The sequence below is a fragment of the Leptodactylus fuscus genome, chromosome 1 (assembly GCF_031893055.1).
Source record: "Leptodactylus fuscus isolate aLepFus1 chromosome 1, aLepFus1.hap2, whole genome shotgun sequence".
NCBI lineage: Eukaryota > Metazoa > Chordata > Amphibia > Anura > Leptodactylidae > Leptodactylus > Leptodactylus fuscus.
Genome location: NC_134265.1, coordinates 89,874,207 through 89,897,135, shown reverse-complemented (window position 1 = coordinate 89,897,135; position 22,929 = coordinate 89,874,207). Strand labels below are relative to the sequence as shown.

The following is a 22,929-nucleotide window of genomic DNA, read 5'->3' as shown; positions in this document are numbered from 1 at the left end:
TTTTGCTCAACTACACATCTGATGCACACTCGGCACTGCTACATCAGATGTAGCAATCTGATGTAGCAGAGCCGAGGGTGCACTAGAACCCCTGTGCAAACTCAGTTCACGCTAATAGAATGCATTGGCCAGCGCTGATTGGCCAATGCATTCTATTAGCCCGATGAAGTAGAGCTGAATGTGTGTGCTAAGCACACACATTCAGCACTGCTTCATCACGCCAATACAATGCATTAGCCAGTGCTGATTGGCCAGAGTACGGAATTCGGCCAATCAGCGCTGGCTCTGCTGGAGGAGGCGGAGTCTAAGGTCGGACCTGAATGGAGACTGGTGTGGAGCGATCTTAGACTCCGCCTCCTCCAGCAGAGCCAGCGCTGATTGGTCGAGTTCCGTACTCTGGCCAATCAGCGCTGGCCAATGCATTCTATTAGCCCGATGAAGTAGAGCTGAATGTGTGTGCTTAGCACACACATTCAGCTCTACTTCATCAGGCTAATAGAATACATTGGCCAATCAGCGCTGGCCAATGCATTCTATTAGCTTGATGAAGCAGAGTGTGCACAAGGGTTCAAGCGCACCCTCGGCTCTGATGTAGCAGAGCCGAGGCTGCACAAGGGTTCAAGTGCACCCTCGGCTCTCCTACATCAGAGCCGAGGGTGCGCTTGAACCCTTGTGCAGCCTCGGCTCTGCTACATCAGAGCCGAGGGTGCGCTTGAACCCTTGTGCACACTCTGCTTCATCAAGCTAATAGAATGCATTGGCCAGCACTGATTGGCCAGAGTACGGAATTCGGCCAATCAGCGCTGGCCAATGCATTCTATTAGCCCGATGAAGTAGAGCTGAATGTGTGTGCTTAGCACACACATTCAGCTCTACTTCATCAGGCTAATAGAATACATTGGCCAATCAGCGCTGGCCAATGCATTCTATTAGCTTGATGAAGCAGAGTGTGCACAAGGGTTCAAGCGCACCCTCGGCTCTGATGTAGCAGAGCCGAGGCTGCACAAGGGTTCAAGTGCACCCTCGGCTCTCCTACATCAGAGCCGAGGGTGCGCTTGAACCCTTGTGCAGCCTCGGCTCTGCTACATCAGAGCCGAGGGTGCGCTTGAACCCTTGTGCACACTCTGCTTCATCAAGCTAATAGAATGCATTGGCCAGCACTGATTGGCCAGAGTACGGAATTCGGCCAATCAGCGCTGGCCAATGCATTCTATTAGCCCGATGAAGTAGAGCTGCATGTGTGTGCTAAGCACACACATTCAGCACTGCTTCATCACGCCAATACAATGCATTAGCCAGTGCTGATTGGCCAGAGTACGGAATTCGGCCAATCAGCGCTGGCTCTGCTGGAGGAGGCGGAGTCTAAGATCGCTCCACACCAGTCTCCATTCAGGTCCGACCTTAGACTCCGCCTCCTCCAGCAGAGCCAGCGCTGATTGGCCGAATTCCGTACTCTGGCCAATCAGCACTGGCTAATGCATTGTATTGGCTTGATGAAGCAGTGCTGAATGTGTGTGCTTAGCACACACATTCAGCTCTACTTCATCGGGCTAATAGAATGCATTGGCCAGCGCTGATTGGCCGAATTCCGTACTCTGGCCAATCAGCACTGGCTAATGCATTGTATTGGCTTGATGAAGCAGTGCTGAATGTGTGTGCTTAGCACACACATTCAGCTCTACTTCATCGGGCTAATAGAATGCATTGGCCAATCAGCGCTGGCCAATGCATTCTATTAGCGTGAACTGAGTTTGCACAGGGGTTCTAGTGCACCCTCGGCTCTGCTACATCAGATTGCTACATCTGATGTAGCAGTGCCGAGTGTGCATCAGATGTGTAGTTGAGCAAAACTGACTCAGCACTGCTAAGTCTGCATTCGCATAGGAATGCATTGGCCAGCCTTCGGCCAATCAGCGCTGGCTCTGCCGGAGGAGGCGGAGTCTAAGGTCGGACCTGAATGGAGACTGGTGTGGAGCGATCTTAGACTCCGCCTCCTCCAGCAGAGCCAGCGCTGATTGGCCGAATTCCGTACTCTGGCCAATCAGCACTGGCTAATGCATTGTATTGGCTTGATGAAGCAGTGCTGAATGTGTGTGCTTAGCACACACATTCAGCTCTACTTCATCGGGCTAATAGAATGCATTGGCCAGCGCTGATTGGCCGAATTCCGTACTCTGGCCAATCAGCACTGGCTAATGCATTGTATTGGCTTGATGAAGCAGTGCTGAATGTGTGTGCTTAGCACACACATTCAGCTCTACTTCATCGGGCTAATAGAATGCATTGGCCAATCAGCGCTGGCCAATGCATTCTATTAGCGTGAACTGAGTTTGCACAGGGGTTCTAGTGCACCCTCGGCTCTGCTACATCAGATTGCTACATCTGATGTAGCAGTGCCGAGTGTGCATCAGATGTGTAGTTGAGCAAAACTGACTCAGCACTGCTAAGTCTGCATTCGCATAGGAATGCATTGGCCAGCCTTCGGCCAATCAGCGCTGGCTCTGCCGGAGGAGGCGGAGTCTAAGGTCGGACCTGAATGGAGACTGGTGTGGAGCTATCTTAGACTCCGCCTCCTCCAGCAGAGCCAGCGCTGATTGGTCGAGTTCCGTACTCTGGCCAATCAGCACTGGCTAATGCATTGTATTGGCTTGATGAAGCAGTGCTGAATGTGTGTGCTTAGCACACACATTCAGCTCTACTTCATCGGGCTAATAGAATGCATTGGCCAGCGCTGATTGGCCGAGTTCCGTACTCTGGCCAATCAGCACTGGCTAATGCATTGTATTGGCTTGATGAAGCAGTGCTGAATGTGTGTGCTTAGCACACACATTCAGCTCTACTTCATCGGGCTAATAGAATGCATTGGCCAATCAGCGCTGGCCAATGCATTCTATTAGCGTGAACTGAGTTTGCACAGGGGTTCTAGTGCACCCTCGGCTCTGCTACATCAGATTGCTACATCTGATGTAGCAGTGCCGAGTGTGCATCAGATGTGTAGTTGAGCAAAACTGACTCAGCACTGCTAAGTCTGCATTCGCATAGGAATGCATTGGCCAGCCTTCGGCCAATCAGCGCTGGCTCTGCCGGAGGAGGCGGAGTCTAAGGTCGGACCTGAATGGAGACTGGTGTGGAGCGATCTTAGACTCCGCCTCCTCCAGCAGAGCCAGCGCTGATTGGCCGAATTCCGTACTCTGGCCAATCAGCACTGGCTAATGCATTGTATTGGCTTGATGAAGCAGTGCTGAATGTGTGTGCTTAGCACACACATTCAGCTCTACTTCATCGGGCTAATAGAATGCATTGGCCAGCGCTGATTGGCCGAATTCCGTACTCTGGCCAATCAGCACTGGCTAATGCATTGTATTGGCTTGATGAAGCAGTGCTGAATGTGTGTGCTTAGCACACACATTCAGCTCTACTTCATCGGGCTAATAGAATGCATTGGCCAATCAGCGCTGGCCAATGCATTCTATTAGCGTGAACTGAGTTTGCACAGGGGTTCTAGTGCACCCTCGGCTCTGCTACATCAGATTGCTACATCTGATGTAGCAGTGCCGAGTGTGCATCAGATGTGTAGTTGAGCAAAACTGACTCAGCACTGCTAAGTCTGCATTCGCATAGGAATGCATTGGCCAGCCTTCGGCCAATCAGCGCTGGCTCTGCCGGAGGAGGCGGAGTCTAAGGTCGGACCTGAATGGAGACTGGTGTGGAGCGATCTTAGACTCCGCCTCCTCCAGCAGAGCCAGCGCTGATTGGTCGAGTTCCGTACTCTGGCCAATCAGCACTGGCCAATGCATTTCTATGGGGAAAAGTTAGCTTGCGAAAATCGCAAACTGACAGGGATTTCCATGAAATAAAGTGACTTTTATGCCCCCAGACATGCTTCCCCTGCTGTCCCAGTGTCATTCCAGGGTGTTGGTATCATTTCCTGGGGTGTCATAGTGGACTTGGTGACCCTCCAGACACGAATTTGGGTTTCCCCCTTAACGAGTTTATGTTCCCCATAGACTATAATGGGGTTCGAAACCCATTCGAACACTCGAACAGTGAGCGGCTGTTCGAATCGAATTTCGAACCTCGAACATTTTAGTGTTCGCTCATCTCTAGTAGCAGGCATTCAACCACATTTTATCACTCAGATGGTCATTTTGGTTACAGTAAAGTGAAAGAAATGCTTAAAAAATTTAATTGTTCCAAAAAATGTAAAGAAAAAATTTAAAGGAAAAATTATATATAATTTCTCTTGCTGTGTTCATAAAGACCTGAATTTTTCTTCAAATCTAAAAAATGTATAAAAATTCAAATCACCCCCCAGGTGGTGGGTGACAGAAGGATATTGTCTGTGGTGAGCTCCATGCTGGAAAACAACTCCCATCCCATGTATGAGACCGTGATAGCGCTTGGCAGTACTGTCAGTGACCGACTGATTCACCCCAAGTGTGAGAAGTAGCACTATCAGAGATCCTTCCTCCCAACTGCGGTCAGGCTGTATAATCTACATCAGGCTAAGTGGAGATCACTCCGTACAGAGAACTAAATTATTCTCAGTCTTTCTTTTTCTTCCTAGTTGCTATAATTCCTAGTATATTTTCTATCTGTTGTGAGCTTGTATGTGTTCTTTCTTGAATTATATTACTATATTATTCGTGTTGCTGTAACAGTATAGATAATACAGGGCTATTAAAGGATTATCTTATCTTGATTATCTTATCTTTTTCTAGATTACATATAAACAGAAATAATCAAAAATAAACATAAAGAAATTAGGTATCTCCATTAGAGATGAGCGAACAGTAAAATGTTCAAGGTTCGATATTCGTTTCGAGTAGCCCCTCAATATTCGACTTCTCGAATCGAATATCGAACCCTATTATAGTCTATGGGGGGAAAATGCTCATTTCAGGGGTAGGCAACGTTCGATCAAATTATACTTACCAAGTCCACTAGTGAGGAACAGGCTGGATCCTCCAAGAAGTCTTCTCCTTGCAGCGTCCCCGCGGCATCTTCTGGCTTTGAATTCACTCTGCCAGGCATCGGGCCTGGGCAGAGCCGACTGCGCATGCCTGCACTACAAGTGGACATGTGTAGTCGGCTCTATCCTTGCCCGATACCTGGCAGAGTGAATTCAGAGCCAGAAGACACCGTGGGGAAGCTGCACGGAGAAGACTTCTAAAGGTAGGAGAAGAACCAGCGTTCATTGGCCGACTGTATAGCATTCGGCCAATCAATGCTGGTTCTGCATCAAACTTTTACATTCGAATAGCGAGTGGTACTCGACCGAGTACGAGTATTTCGAATACCGTAGTATTCGATCGAATACCCACTCGATCGAGTACTACTCGCTCCTCTCTAATCTCCATATCTGAAATTGGCCACACTATTAAAACATAACAATATTTATACCATTCACTGAAAGTTGTAACAGGAAAGCAAATAAAAATGGCTGAATCTCAGGGTTTTTTTTTGCCTTTTGCCTGGTAAAAGAATAGATTTAATAAAAAGTGATCAATACAACACATATTCTCCAAAATGGTACCAATAAAAATGATATCTTGTCTTGCAAAACAAGACACCTTACACAATTCTGTACGTAGAACTATAAAAAAAAAAAAAAGTTACTGGTGTTACAATATGACAATGCAATGGAATTTTTTTCAAAGTTTTTCATTTTTTAAAGTTCTTAAAATAAAACAAAAATTTAATAAATGTGGTATTGTTGTGGTGGTAGTGCTTATGATGAGAAGTTGTATCGGTATGGGGGTGACTCCACCACTACCCACAAAACTTCACATCATAAGCATCATTCATGGCAAGTCATCCACATTCTACACATTCTCCAGCACTTGGTTTCCCACTTGTATCTATAAATAAAGACGGATGGAGGGTATTCACCTAAATCATTACATTAATATCTGGTACCTGAATTAGACAATTGAAGTTGTATATAACTTGCACTAAAAATTTATACCCATGTATTGTTTGACCAGATTAAAATAAAATCTGAATTAAGAAGCAAAACCAAATTCCAGTGTACTGTTCTACTTTCTTGGATATTACAAAATGTTGGGAAAGTTTTTGGTCCCACCTTGAACATGCACCCGATGAAAAAACCACTACTGGGAGACTGCTGCCTTATACAGCATCATGTATATCACCAATCCTTATTAGCTTTTGTTAGCATTTTGTTTCAAGATAATTTCCTTCACCAAAGTAGAGATCAATTAAAGGGGTTGTCCAGTTTTAGCAAATTCAATACAATACATTCTGTATATACAGGTTTTTTTTGTAGATCTTGGTTTGCTGTCATTCATTCTGCTTACCTCCAGTATATAAAAATCAGTCCATGGTCATGTGATATACAATCCATAGTCATACATATACTGAATACACAGGTGCACAACTCGTTACCAGGCAGATGTGTGATTACTGTGCTGAGACTATAACGAGCTGTGTACTTGTGTGTCCATCACATGACCATGGACTGTATATCACCTGACCATGGACTGTATATCACCTGACCATGGACTGTATATCACATGACCATGAACTGTATATCACCTGACCATGGACTGTATATCACCTGACCATGGACTGTATATCACATGACCATGGACTGTATATCACATGACCGTGGACTGATTTTTATCCACTGGAAATAAGCAGAATATATGCTAGCAAGCAGAGATCTAGAAAACCATGAGGAATTAATACAGAAAATATATTGGAACATTATAGAACTTTTTATCATACAAACCATAACATTTATTTGCTGAAACTAGACAACCCCTTAAAGGGTGGACAAACAAACCCATACATTGGCCACTCCTATTATTCACAACAAAAACGCATACAGGAGAATACCTGTCCAATAAAGATTATATGGATGTTCTTTTTGTCAGATAAATGGAGCCCCTTGGATATGTTTGCGCTTTCACTCAAATAAATATCAAACATAGTGTTCAAACTCAATGTGAACAAAGCTTTACTTAGCCAGCCCTGATTCAACCTTCTAGCTTGTCCAAACCAATTCTCTGCTGGAAAAAGAAGCGTTTACAATGAGAAAAGTCACTAATTAAAGATGAGCCAAGATGTGTGACTGTCCTATAAAATGTAATTGAAAATCAAAGGGAATCTGTGGAATTACTGCTGAGCACACAATTATCAATGTTAATGGCTCAGTGAAAATCAATTATAGATAAATACAATGTATATTCATAAAACAGTACTGAATTATCACCCTTTCTCCTTCATTATAGTTAAGAACCTTGCTTTCAGGCGTTTTAGATAAAACAGTTTTCCTTTTTATTTATCTAGATTTTGAGTCTTTGTTTTTTAGACTCTTAAATTAAAAAAAAAAAATGAAAATGGTTTTTAAAAGGAGACAATTTTACTGCTGGAATGAATAGCAAAACATATGATAGTAACCTCATGAGAAACTTTACCGACACAATGGGGCTCACATTAATATTGTCTTAAATAATGCAAAAAAAATAAAATATATATATATTAATGGCAACTAGTCAAATACTAAATATCAATTTCCAGTCTAGATTTGATAAAGGAAGCTTATATTTTTGACAGGACAAGGGCATATTCATAAATGCATGATTGTTGTCCATGTGTTGTCAATGTTTCCATGGACAGTATACAGAATCTTTGATTTCAAGATGTTTATTCACTGTTGTTTTACTTATTGTGGTAGAAAAAATGGAAGCAGGTTGTTAGGGAAATCCCAGACAGCAGTTCCCCAGTTCTGTAGATGAACCCTGGAGGAAGGGGCACAAGAGACAGTGAGCCCTGGTCTGAAACCCCCCACTGTCCCTACCTGCTTGATGGTCCTATCCTAGGTAATAGGCAACAACTGGATGACGAAACCCTTCCTAAATACTTGACACACAAAACACAGACAAGACAAACAACAACATGGGAGGTCAGCTAGCCAGGGGTCAGTAACAGTCGAGCAATGCAGTGTCAAAATCGATATCCAAAAGAGTAGTCTATAGGGAAGCCAGAAGTGAAGAATCAGAATACAAGAATAAACAGCAACAGAGAAGCCAGCACGCACAAGTCAATAGCAAGCACCAATGTGAATGTGAAGCAACTAAGAATAAATAGGGAGAAAGAACCCACCCTGGAGTTGATAGTTGAATAGGCTGTCAATCACAGGGCAAGACCAAAATTAACCACTTCATGAACAGAGGCAAACAAGGGCAGAAGGTGGGTGTGGTGGAAATTCAATTACAGAACTAGAGCCGTGTTCACACAGTGCAACCAAAAACTCTAAGCAAGGAATTAAACTCCTCACGCTTCCTGCACCGCAGCATGCGAGCAGAGGATGGAGCAGTGACCCAAACAGGCAGAGACGTTACACAGGTCTTTTATTTTTGGACCACACATGTGTATGCAAGTCAATGGATCCATAAGAACATGGACAGCAAACGGATGACATATGTGACAGTTTTCAGCGACACATGCTAATGCTGTATAATATGTTTGGCAATGTGTCTAAAACCAATATATGCAAAAACGGATTGTTTGTTCTTGATAATCTTTACTAGTTTTCTGGCTGGTAAATTAAGTAAACTTATTTACTTCTGTTATATTTCTGCATATAGCCTGGCTATGTTGATCCATTTTTGTAGTATTGTGTAAGGAGTTGCTGTTTGTAATTCCCAGGTGGAAGAATTTCCTGAAATGACCTATGAACAGGTTAGGCCAGATAACTACTACCATTTGCTCCAAAATTATTTTAAAGGGTGGAATGTAAGGTTACTCCAAGGTTTTCAGCAGAGCCCACTGTAAGACAGATTGGATTTGGAGTCAGGTAATGAAAGCAAGGAATATTAGACAAGTGCAATAGAAAAATAAAGAACAAAAAAGTTACCTAAAATGAGAACAAAGGAAGTAACAAACCAGCCAAGTTCGTGCCAGGAGAGTAGATAGAAGTAAAAAATGAGTATCAGAGCAGAGTCATTGTTAGAAACCACTCTGTGGTTCACATGTGCAGTGATGACCAAAGACAACATCTGCACGGAGTTTGTATGTTCTCCCCGTGTTTTTGTGGGTTTCCTCTGGGTACTCCAGTTTCTGCGCACACTCCAAAGACATATTGATGTAGATTGAGAGCCCTATATGGGACAGTGATTGACAGTGTCTGTAAGCGCTGCGGAATATCATGACACTTTATAAGTAAGCAAAATAACTAAAGCCAAAGAGGGTAAACTAGGAGAAATAGCCAGCAGTCAGAGCCAGACATATGAAAAGTTCTTCTCTGAGCACACAATCTCAAAGACTGAATTTCTACAGGGCTTACATATCCCACCTATACTTATCTGATTGATGAGAGAGATCTCTGACTGGGTCTGTGCCTTAGAATTCTGACAGACATTGCAGACCCAGCCAGTGGTGTTTGTCTGGTAGTCAGAGAAATCTTAAGGCGGCGATTGCAAATAGGAGCTAGTATACTGACATATTGCAAACCAGGAAATTGATAGTAAATCAAGATATTGTGGTCCCTAATGCAAGCAAAATTCACAGAAGGGAAACTAGTTCATCCCATTAGGGACTAAAAGATAAAACTTCACTTTTAATGTCATTAAAAATGGAATCAACAACAATTATAAAAACAACACAAATACAACCCACCAAACCGACTGGATTTAAGTTTTTAAACCAGTTAAAAGTGATAGTTCGGCGCCGGGAGAATTATGGGGTACATCTGTCCTTATAAATATCTCTATCTCCCTCAGCCAGATGTACATAAGCTGTGGTATGAGAACAAACTGGGCAATAGGCTCATAACCCCTGGACCAATAAGGTATAGTGGCTGAGACCACCTCCAACCCCCTGAGGTTACTCGCCTAACGCCACTCCAACAGGGGGAAAAAAGGGGGTCACCGGCCACTTAGGTCTCTAGGGGAAAGCCCAAATACAATTATCAACCAGCACTACTAAATGCCTCTATTTCTCTTAATGACATTATTAAAATGAAGTTTTACCTTTTAGTCCCTAATGGGATGATATTGCAAACCAGTCAGAACTATATCATCTTCCAGTCATGTATACTAAATGTATTTGTATCACCTTAAAACGGTGTTAACAGATTCCATTTGGACATTGCAGGACATACTGTTGTAAATAAAGCAGCATATGGAATTTAGTCATGGACATAAAATATATTGCTATATGCTTCATAAAGATTTTCTATACCTATGTACGGAGAGCTAAACCTTCAGAATGATGATTGACACGCTGCTGAATATTAGATCATACAGCCTGTCAATCATCGATCCGATGGCCAAGAAGGTGTGAATACAGCGGGACTCAAGCTATGAGGCTGGTGTATTCACTGAGCACTGCTACAGCATATCTTATGCTTTTCGGCTATTAGACTGCTTTCACACAGTCAGTGTTTGGTCAGTGATTTTCACAAGTGATTATGAGCCAAGACTAGGATTGGATTAAAAATACAGAACAGGAACAAGTGTTTCTATCATACCTGATCTCTTTGTAGTATTCACTTCTAATTTTAGCGCACAATCACTGGCCAAACGCTTCTCTGTGAAAGCAACCTTAGGCTAAGCGGATTTTAGTCCGGAATTTGGTGCGGATTCCATGTCAAATTCCGGATTAAAATACTGCCTCACATTAAATTCAATGGGAGCTGGGTATTTTGTTTTTCCAAAGCGACGTGCCCTATCACCCGCGGTGCGTCACTCCCTCTGGACTAGGCCCATCCATTTGGGCCTAATCCGGAGCGGAATTCTGCGACTGGATGCCGGTGCACTGTATGCAAAGCTGTTTTTTCTTCCATAATCTGAGGCGGCATCCCGCCTCAAATTCCAGACCGAAATCTGCCATGTGAACTTAGCCTAAGAAGTATAGTCCTAAACTGACAGATCCTCTTCAATAAAGAGGCAAATATCACAATTCATGGGGAATACATTAAGGCAATAACAGGGACACAACTAGTGGAGCTAATGTTAAACGCAGGAAATCTTGTCAAGCATTGAAATATAATTGTTGTACTAAAGAATAGCATTACAAAAGAGATTTACCTTATATCATAAATAGGTTTTCCATCATTTACATTTTTAGCTATTTTTGTATTTGGCTCTCATCCTGATGTATGTTAAATATAATCTTTTTCTCTGTTTGAAGCTGAAATGTCTCAAATGTCTAATGAGGTTGTTTTCCATTTGACTTGTAGGTGCAGCATTTTCATCTTGGACCAAAGTGAATGACGGTTTACTTAACAAAAGGTTCCTCTGAGTGTTTTGTATCTGGGGACCTTTCTTCTTTACAGAAAAAGAAGTGGTGTCATTTCCATTAAAGCGATGCTTCCAAGAATCCGTGCTCAGGAACTGAAAGCAGAGAGAATGAGAGAGAGCTGCGTCAGCTGATCGGCTTTCAAACCACCTTCATACTCTCAATTTTCTTAAAATGATCTGTCCATCAATGGCATCTCTAGGGTCCCTCTTTGGAACCTTTATTGGCTAGGAGGAAGACGGAGCAGAAATGGAATACACAGCACAGTCACTTGAAAAGAAATCTGTTCTTATTTTTACAGCGCGCTGCTTTTTTGTGCACAGAGATGTTTTCTCCTCTAGATAATTTGAAAATTGCAATATATTTTCTTAAGAAGCCGACTTCTGCTTAAATATTCTGTTTGTGTCTATAACAGAGAATGTTGCAAATGGAAAGCGGCAGATATGGAAGCTGAATATTGTGATTATTTAAACTAGTAAAAAGGCTTTTAAAATAAACTCAGATAATGTACAAGATATGGCCAAGATAATTGCAAAATTCCAGAGGTATTTTCGACGGAAGCCTGTACGCTTTTTCACTTTCATAATCTTATATTTAACGGCTGGAAGCGTTGTATTTTTGCATGCAAGTTTCGAAGGTGAACATATTGCGTCAGACAGCGACAAGACCTTGGTTGATGGCGTTAGTGAGCGTGCAGAGCTCCAGGAACCTGGAACAGCCCAGTTGAGTAGGGTGTTTAAGGAAGCCCCAGAGTCACCAAGCACACCTCGGAGATATGGACCATGGTTCAAAACATCAGGCAAAGAGTCTCTGGAGAGGACTAAGCAAGGAGACTTTGGAGGCACATGGAACAGAGCACTTAAAGGGAGGACTATGAGAGAACAAGAAGAAGGAAGAGGTAAGATAAGATTCAGATCTGTGTCACAGCTGTTCTTTGCCTTTTTATCTCTTTATAACATTTGGTGTATTCTCATGCTACCCCAAAATACCTACATGTACTTTAGAACAAATTCATCTGGACTAGTAGAATTCGTCAGGACTGGTACACTTATATCTTACATGAATGGGAATCTTCCGATGACAATGGTAGGCGAAAGAAAATTGGCATTGTTAAATTTCAACATTCAGTCCTTTTGTTTTAGGGGAGTAAGTCTCTAACTGCGGTTTCTCTAACTCCCCTCTCTTCCAATTCAGAACACATACACGCTCAGTCAAATCAAGCATGCGCTTATGTATAGGGATCAAGAGAAATGTCTGTTGTTCAAATAAATCTATAAGGAAATTTCATGCATTTCTACAGGTAAAATTAATATGGGTATGTTTTTCTGAAAATGCAGCTTTTTTTTTTTTTCTCTGCAATATGTGCGTAGGATTAGCCAAAATTTCATTCACTTTGCTGTTTCACAATTTTTTTTTTTCTGCAGCAGGACAAATGCTGTGTTTCTGCAACGTAGGGCTTTAGCTTAAAAGAAAAAAAGATGTTACTTATAGCAACCAATAACAGCACAGGTTCCATCTTACCAGAGTAAATTAAGAAATGAATTTTGAGCTGTGATTGGTTATTGTGATCCATAAATAAACATTTTTTCTAGCAGAGCGACACTGGAAATTGAAAGTTTCCTCAGATCACATGACATGTGGGTCCCAGGTCCATCAAAAGCATTCTGCTGGACCAGGGAAGTGAATATATACCATACAACTCCTTTTAAGTATTCCAATTTTTCTTGAAACCAATTCCACACAATATCATGACATGCTAACCAAAGCCTTGAAAGACTGCAATTCACCCTCCCCCACTGAGTGGTCTCATATAGGTACAATGTACTTAATATATCAGTGATCACATGTCACAAATGTACACATGTCTGATTTCCTCCATAAATATTATGAAATATACTCAGAAAATTGCCCGATATATCCCTGGTAACCGTTGCTGAAGTCAAAGGATATGTATGTAGTATATTCATCCACTATATTTTATATTGCTTAAAATAGCATCTTATAAAAACACCAGAGATTGATTTCTACAAAAACAATCTCCCTGCTTGTAGTGCTGGATGTGTGTTGGCAGTGATGAAGTGGGCTGGTGGAAAGATACAGTATAACATATTGCTACAGAACAATGCTCCCATGACAGTTGAATAATGAATTACTCTGGTATTTAGGGAAATAGTGGTTGCTGTGCCTACAGTATGAACACAAAATTAGAAGCGGCTATGACCACTGAAGATATATACTATGTGTATGAAACCAAGTCTCCTGTCTATTATTTAACTATATATGGCTGGGGAAACTCAGAATGACATTCAGATGTATAGTAACTACACTACAAGCACAGGTAGAGTATTGTTTATACCCAGTTACAAGTTTTACATTATATATGTGCTTGTTTTAAATACACATGATATATGAATAAATATATATTTATACATATATGAATAAAATAATATAATATATAATATAACATGAAACAGCATAACAGTATAATATAATATAATATACTATAATAAAGCCACATACATTTACTAAAATGTAAATAAAACAAAAAAAATTATATGAAGTGCAGCTCTATATTATCAAGAATACTTATCACTGTCCCAGCAGCCCCATAGAAGTGAATGTAGCTCTGGCCACCCATGTGTATCATTGCAGTATTCACATGGAACACACAGGGGATTTTTCAGGTCTTGGCTTTCCTAATTTCTGACGTTCCCAATTGGTTGGACCCACAGCGGTCAGAAATGTATCCCCTTTCCTGTGTATGAAGGATAAGTGTTGTACAAGATCTTTAGGTGACAGGCATTTGATAGTTTAATGACACAGGTCAAACTAAGAAGCAAAAAAAAAAACATACAAGAACACTATTGTAGTGATTGATTTATTACAAAATAGCTTCATAGCGTTCTATAGGAGGGGGGACTTCACTGTGAAAGAGCAGACGGCTCCCTCACTATGCTCGGAGTAGTCATCATGCATCACTCACACTATGTTTCTGCCCCCTTGAATATGGAAAGACTAGCTGCAGCCAAGTGTGTAGTTGGTACATGTAAAACTGCCCCCACAGGCCACTTGTAAGGATGTTTGCTTGTTAAAGTTGGTGAGAGATTGGAAGGCAATGGGCTCCCCAGGAGCACCAGATGGACTCTCAAAAAGACTATATCATACATGCCTCCATCCTGTGTATCAGATGCATTTTATGACTCCATGAAGGGTATAACAATTATATTCTTTAGGCTTTAGGTTTCTGTGGCCCCATACCTGTATTTACACAGGTCTGTGTGTGAGGTGGTGAAGCTGTGAGCCTATTCCTGTCCATTTTGTGCTCTAGGTTCATTCATTGAAAAGTATGGATCCATGAAAAGCACAGATGAGATGGCAAATATGAGCCATCCATATCATTTTCCACATTGTTGTGGGCATGTAGCCTTTCAAAAAAATGTAGTCACTTAAAAATATACCATTTCATTGGATTCTGACAAGAAATAACACAGCAATATTAAGTATATTTGTTCTATTGTTTATTAGTATATAAAATCTACTTTTTTCAACTGTAGAGTGACAAGCGAGCAAAACTGGAGACATAATCAAGTAGCGTTAGAGAAAGTTGCTACGCACATTTAAAGGAAAATGACAGAATTGCAGTTTTTGTGAGGTCTGGCTATACTAGTAACTACAATAGGCCGCTTGCACAGCTGCAGGATGGCACCAGATATGATAGACATCATAGCTGTATTATTGGAGCACTAATGGCTGCCCTTGATACCTTACTTTGATACTTGACTTCTCGCTTGTCAAGGTCACCACAATTTATTTAATTCAAACAACATCTTACTTTGATCTCTTCCTTTGATGACTTGTCTTTTATAGTGGTGGTATCCCCTGAGCTATGGTTAACTATGTCATCTATCCTCATGTGCTAAAAAAAATTGGTAGACCTGTATTCTTGTTTTTGCCTTTCACTGTATCTCCATACCTGTAAAACATTTAGAAAAGAAATCCAATGCCATTGGATGAAGCTAAATTAAAAGAAAAAGTTTGCAGATCAGAAAATTTCTTCATAAGCTGCATAAGTCAAGTAAAATAGGTAAAAACATGCAGGAGGCAATGTACAGCAAAAAAAAAATCACAGCCTTATCAGGATTATAGACTTTTTAACACCTTTATTTTTGTGAAATTTAGCTCTTATTTAAAGTTGCTTGGAATTGTTTAATGATTTGATACTTAAGGATAATTAACCATAATTGACCATACGTGGGCTTGTTTTTTTGCAGCCATGTTGCATTTTTCAACAATGCCAAATAATCTAATAATATACTTTTTGTAACACTTTTTGTAAAACAATGGGAAACAAACAACAATTCTGCTATTTATTGATGCGCTATAAATTGTGCTGCTCTTCACGTGATAACATTAACATTTCTAAATTTATTCTGTGGGTCTATAGGGGCCGCAATCGAGCCCACAAGCCAAGAGGGCCCATAGTTCAACCTCAACACACTAGGATTGATTAAACTTCTTTGATCTCGTTTCTTATTTCTTGTTATGGCTGGTAGTTTCTGCATTGAAAATGTATGACTCCTGCTTTCTGGTGAATTGAAATATTTATGATACACAGTGTTCCACTATCAGAAATCAGAAAATAAGCCCTTTCATGGCAACCATAGATTCTGTGGGGGAGGCTATGATACAAAAGTGGTGTATAATGCCGACAACAGGCCCACACATTCTAAAAATATGATGAGTCGTGGTGCAGGCATGAAAGGGGTCTCCAACCCATAGAGCAGAAAGTAATAATTCTGCCGCACACACGTTTTGGGTGAAAAAAAAAAATACAGAAGTTCACAAATCAGAAGTTCACTTCTGTATTTCTGTTGAAGTCACAAATTAAAATTGTTTTCATTTTTTTCACCCGAAATGTGCATGCGGCAGAATTGTTACTTTCTGTGGTGCAAAAGTGGGGCATGATTGCTATGTGGGGGGCTTTGATAGAGGATGGGAATGATAGGAAGCTTGCTTCTACAGACATGTTGTGGACAAGTCTTTATGGTGGTCTGGGTCCATATTGAGAAGAAAAGGAAATGTAAATGCTGTTAAAATGTAGGGATGTGAAGACGTTTCTGAGGAGGAGTTGCAAATGAGGGTCAAAGCTGAGCTATTGTTTCAGAGACCATGAACTTTTATAAACAGGAAGGAATAATCCAGCACTCCAGATAAGATAAAATGAATCAAAATTTTATTATCTACCATATTAAAATCCAGAGGAAATGGGGAGAGCAAAAAAAGTGTTAGGACACAGTTAGCTGTAACATCTCTGCCTGTCTTACTCTCTGCTCGCATGCTGCGGCGCAGGAGGTGTGTGCAGTTTGATCATTTGCTTAGAGTTTTTAGTTGCTCTGTGTGAACACGGCTCTAGTTCTTTAATTGAATTTGCACCACACCCATCTTCTGCCCTTGTCTGCCTCTGTCCATGAAGTAGTTAAATTTGGTCTTGCCCTGTGACTGACAGCCTGCCTTCTTGTCAGGTCCAGGGTGGGTTCATCCTCCCCTATTTAGTCTTGGTTCACATTCACACTGGTGCCTGTTATTGCCTCGTGCTTGCTGGCTTCTCTTGCTGTTAATTTACTTGTATTCTTATCCTTGACCTCTGGCTTTCCCTACTGACTATTCTTTTGGACTTCGATTTGGCACTGCATTGCTCGACTGTTACCGAACCCTGGCTAGCTGACTTCCCTTTGTTGTTGTTCATCTTGCCTGCGTTTTGTGTATCACATATATAGGAAGGGAAAGTGGGGGGCTTCAGCTTAGGGCTCACTGTCCCTTGTGCTCCTTCCTCCAGGGTTCTCCAGCAGCTTCTGGGGAATTGTCATTTAGCTATTCCCTAACATTTGCGTTTCAAAAATGTAGGCTTGTTTGTTTTTTCCCTCCCTTTGTTTTCCCAGGATTTCAATTTTTCAGACAATTCTGTGGACGCTCACCCAAAACAGATCCATGCATCATAAAGACTCTGCTATTTGGTTAGCTGAACTATTTTTAATTCCCCTGAGTCTTCAGTATGCCCCGTCCCTAAAATTTGTATTTTTTGCATCAATGGAGCTGTGTGGTGACATTTTTGCTGAATCAGTTAATCAGTTAAGCCCTTGAGATAGATAGGTTAGGGTCTTCTGATTCAAATGGTGTTTTTTCCTTGTGAATTGGTGTATCCGTTGCTAGATATTTCAGTTTTTGTCAATGTGCTATTGGAGCATTTAGAGTGTTGCTGCTTATCCTCATAACTTTTTATTTGTACATTTTATTAAAGCTCCATGGAGTATTTTACCACAATTGAGTCAATCACTAGAACAATATGTATTTCAGTGTATTGTGCCTGTTATAGAAATGCAACTAGTATTCCAGTAGTCAGGTCTTAATACATACCTCCTAACCATCCCGGATTCTGTGGGACATCCTGGATTCGGTGTCCTGTCCCGCAGTCCCGGTCAGCGGGAGGTTTGTCCTGGCTTCAACTAATCTGCATCCGGAGGAAGCAAATGAGTTGAATACACAGGTGAGTGAAGTAGGAGCTGTTGGCATACAGCTTTTTGCGTCACCGCTGTACTCCGGCTCCTGGAGGGGTATACGCGATGTGATGACATCATTCACATCATGCCTACAACTCCGTGACTGACACTGCAGACAGAGCTCCAGGGGAGCAAGGGAAAGGTAAGTATTACTGTTTTTTTATGTTAAACCTTGAGGGCAAATTAAGAGGGAACATAAAGAAGAGGGTCAATGAAACTAGGGGCAGATGAAGAGGGGGAACATGAAACTGGGGGCAGAGATGGGGGGACATGAAACAGGGCAGATGAAACTGGGGCAGACGAAGTGGGAACATGAAACTGGGGGTTAGATGAAGGGGGAAATGAAACTGGGGCAGAGATGGAGGGGGGACATGAAACTTGGAGTAGATGAAGGGGGCACTTAAACTGGGGGGATTTTAAGGAGAACATTAAACTGGAGACAGCTGGAGGCAAACATTAAACTGTGGGAGTAACTGGAAGGGACCTGTCCGCATTTAGTTGACCCCAGTTTAATGTCCAGCTACCCCTACAGTTTAATGTCCCCTTCCAGCTGCCCTAGTTTAATGTCCCCTTCTAGTTGCCCCCAATTTAATGCCCCACTTCAACTGCCAGTAATTTATTGCAGCATCTTAAGGGTTAAACAGCTGGGATTGGTGTTATCACTATCCCAGCTGTTGCAGAGGGATTAAAATGTGTCAGGTATAGCCAGGCTCCTCTGCTTCTGAGCCCCTGCGATCACCCTCAAATATACAAATTAACCAGATTCCCCAAAATAAATGTACATGATAATATGTGAGGGGGATAAATGGGTTGTTTGCATTTTCTTGTAAAGATTCATATGTGATGCAAATGAGGACATCTAAAAAAAAATAATTGCTCACCTCTACTAGGTCTTTTGTTTCCAGCATTTGCTTTTGCGTGCATGCCTTGGCAAACATCAGCGGATGGTGTCCAGTTTGTGTCAGGTGACTATTATAGACAATCACAGACTTCAGCAGTGAACAGTTTACAAATGGCATGTGAATGACTGGCTCAGAAGTGATTTGCTGTTTGTGAATAGCTCACCGCTGAGGCCTGCGATTGACTGCAATGCTCACCTAACACATACAAGACGTTTTGCGCTGATGTCAGCTGGAACCATACAAACAAAAGCCACCACGTGACACGAAACATTGGAAAGATGAGTATCTATCTGCATTACATTTTGATCTTTGAAAAAAGAGTTGAACAAAATCCATTAAAAATATCACTTGTGTATTTTGCATTTTGGCCTGTAATCTTTAGGTCGGATGAATACAGCAAAGTTGTATGTGTGGGCACAAGAAATCCCTATAAATCCAAATTACAGATCCAAAACCATGCCCTCTTTTTGCTGTTTGACTTTATAGTAGCACCACACAGTCACACCCAGACACAGAATAGATCCAAAGGAAGTAAAAGGCATTATGAAACAGTATGACTGTGTGTATGAGGTCTTAGACTGGTATACTTTACATGTCATCACCTCTAAGAATTGTTTGCTGCTTTCTTTATCATTCATTTTTCACTATTGGTGTAATGTGTATGTACTCTTACGCACATGTCTGCTCTCATGGACGCTAGGTCAATGGACATGTCCATTATAAGGGTTGCTGTGTCATCCAAGGTGTAGAACAGTCATAATTGTAATCAGGTTTAGAGATAAGTGATTGGGAAGCTCTGAAATGTGAGGCTACGGGGCTGAGCACAGATGAGGGTCTGGTCCCTGCCGACAGTCTGATTGTTCCACATGTTTTTGTACACTAAACGCTTGAGCTGTACTTTGATTCTGCCGTAATTCCGCTACTCTTCAGATCCTTAATTAAGCTTTTGTAGAAAATGAGAGAGAACTAGAATAAGGAGGGGGATATGAGATATGTCGTCAACAATTATAATTTCTGGATAATTTTAATCAAAAACAGATTTCAGGAAAAAGGACATACTTATCTCCGCACATAAATCATAGGGTTTGCTATTAAGTCTTTAACCATTTCATGGCTAGGGTATTAAACATGATATTTAATTGGTATTTACACTATGCCGTAAGATACTGTATAATTTTACCATTTTAAGTCATGTTGATTAATGGAGACATTTTTTTCTTGAGCCCTTTAAATTTTAAAATAATTACCATAAATTTTAAAATTAATTAGCATATTTAATGGCATGAATAGGTCATGGCATATGAAACACAAGTGTTCTCTACATTAAAGATGGAAATCTGTTTCTAAAGTAACCTCAGTAGTGTGTGATACAAAATCAGATGGTTTTCATATGTATTATGTTTTTAGGAAATTAATGTAGATGTATAAAATGCAAAACAATGCCTACGTTTTTTTTTTTTTTTCTTTTTAGGCGCCGCCCCCTGAGTGGCTGGCTGCCTTGATGCAGTGCTCCAAGCTGGGAGCAAATTTTATCTTTCCTTTCTCACTCTTTTTCTCTGTATCGTCAAGAATCCTGTAACTAAGCAATCTAGCATTATGAATTAGCAACTATAAATCGAATGGAAGACCCTGTGGAGTATTTTGTTCCTTTTGTTTTTATTGCAAAGAATGGACAATGACAAGACCTGGTTCAGCTGGTTTCCTGTTTGCACATGTGCCTGCTACCATCCCCCAGGACACCATGCGGCATGGAGGAAAACCTACATGGAAGTGTTGACTTCTTCTTCAAGGAGATGATTATTTTGGCATCTATTACTGATGTGTGAAGATGCTACAGCTGACTGGTATTTCTTTCTTCTACTGTGGACACGTGGGACTCTGCTACACCCTGGGAACCTACCATCACCCACTTACCCCAAGAGTTATGGAAGCTTGGCAAGAAAGCAGCACCATGTACACCTGGATGGTTTCTGACTTCTTTGGGGCAGTAGAACACTGTGGTAAGAAGGAAGGAGGAGGAGGGCTTGTGATGAAGGACATTTGGGGCATTTTTTGTGGTTAAAAGGACAATAGTGCTGATGCAAGATACCAAACTATCAGCTGTGAGCAGGAGATCTCACCACCTACCAAGAACTACCACATGTATCATAATAGCTGACTATGCCCCCCACCTCTGCACAATTTCTGCTTGTTATATCCACATGCTGTGACCCCTCCTCGTGTCCTACAACCACAGTCGGCTGTATTATTATTAACATCAATCCGCACAGAGAACTAAATGATCCTGCAGTGTGTCTGTGTTTCTTTCTTTTTTAGTTGCTATGATTCCTAGTATTTCTCTATCTGCCATGAGCTTGTATGTGTTTTTCTCTCTTGTTATATACTACTGTACCATCTATGAAACTGTATCACTGAAATTTCCCCATTGTGGGACTATTAAAGGAATATCTTATCTTATCTTAAAAGTCCCACTAAAGTCTATATTGCATTTTTACGGGCCGTGGGTACTTCTGGAGATTATACTCCCTGGAGCCCATATAGCAGTAAAGAGAGCGCCGGTCTTACAAGTGCTTAGGCCGTCCATTTACAAAGGAGCATTTCAGTCCCCCATTCTTCTGCTATTAGACACTTACCTCCTATCCTATGGAAAGTGTCCTTAATGGTGCAACCCCTTTAATTGACATTGTTTAATTGACATTGTTATATGTTAATTAAAACTACAACCAACATCACTTGAATTGAAATTCACTAAACTTTCTTTTCGTAATGAAACCAAAACTTTTGTCATTCATTTGGAGGGAACCAATAATGGAAGGTGCAATGTGAACCCCATAGAGAGCTGGAGGATCACATGATCTGTGACCCAGGCTTTTCTTACATCAGATAATGAGATATTATGGGCAGAGAGGTCAATGGCATTTTCTTCTAGAGAGGAACCATTTTGTGGAGAAAAAGACAGAGAAAGAGAGATAGAAGTAGCGAACAGTGTAATAATAAAGAAAAATAGTATTATAACTAATGCAAATACAGATAGGAGTCAGTGGAGACACTGGAGAGTATGGTGAAGAGGATAGATTAGATAGATTTAATGAATTTAGATAGATATAGGGAGATATCATAGGAATTAAGACCTGTTAGACGGGGCAATTTATCAGACAATTGTCAGGAGTGAAAGTTCATGCAAGCACTTGTTTCCGATAATCAGCCTGTCTAATGGAGCCGACAATTTCCTTATGAAAAAGCGTTTGTTCATTCATCGGGTGGTCTGTTGCTTTCAGCAGGACAAAAAGTCATTGTTGGTTGGTAGTACCTTGCCTTGTCAGGGCTCTGCTGCTGGCAATCAATGAAAGGATATGCCAGAGGTATGATAACTTTAGCCAGAGGAATGATCATTTTAGCCAGAGGAATGATCATTTTAGCCAGAGGAATGATCACTTTAGCCAGAGGTATGATCACTTTAGCCAGAGGAATGATCACTTTAGGCAGAAATATGATCACTGTAGCCAGAGGAATGATCACGTTAGGCAGAAATATGATCACTGTAGCCAGGGGAATGATCACTTTAGCCAGGGGAATGATCACTTTAGCAAACATTCCTCCTCATTGTCCTCCGCATCGCCTTGTGTAGTCAGACCGGTGCAGAATGATTGCTAGTAGAAAAGTTTTGTAGCCAATCAGTGCTCATTATGAAAAATCTTATAGTGTAAAACCATCTTTAATGTGACAGTCCGAAACAGGCTCTGTCTGTATAAAATAAGTCTCTACTCTTTGAAATCACACAGCACTTTTTTTTTTTACATAAAGTCTGCTATAGTGTGCCACGGTCCCTTTCTGTCCTTTCTCTGAGTAAAAGAAGTAACAAACTCAGTGAAATTACTCAAAACTATTTTTTTTTACATATTCTGCCACAGTATGCCACTTATACTAGAGTATTATTATGCTCTGTATCCAATGTGTCTGCCCCGGAGATCCCGGTTCACTCCACATCCTGTTCACTCAGTCAGCATTCCACTGTCTCTGCAAGAGCCACCACTACAAGTAGCAGAAGAAAAATCATGACCAGCAGCATTTACTGTACTGCTGATGCTGCTAATCCTACAAATTTGGACATCATCTCCTGCAGTCTGGCCCGTCATGTTCTACTCAATACTGTGCTGCCATTGATATTACCATTGCTACTGCCTGCACCACCACTACTTAGG

At 41.3% G+C, this 22,929-nt stretch overlaps 1 protein-coding gene across 1 annotated transcript in view; it reads left to right on the top strand.

The window, feature by feature from the left end:
- Positions 1-22,929, top strand: part of WSCD2 (WSC domain containing 2) — a 263,422-nt gene that overhangs the window by 99,451 nt on the left and 141,042 nt on the right. Inside the window, exon 2 of the mRNA XM_075273551.1 lies at positions 11,210-12,166. Within this exon, the coding sequence (XP_075129652.1) occupies positions 11,785-12,166 (382 nt within the window). The 5' untranslated portion in view covers positions 11,210-11,784. The remainder of the gene's footprint in view (positions 1-11,209; positions 12,167-22,929) is intronic.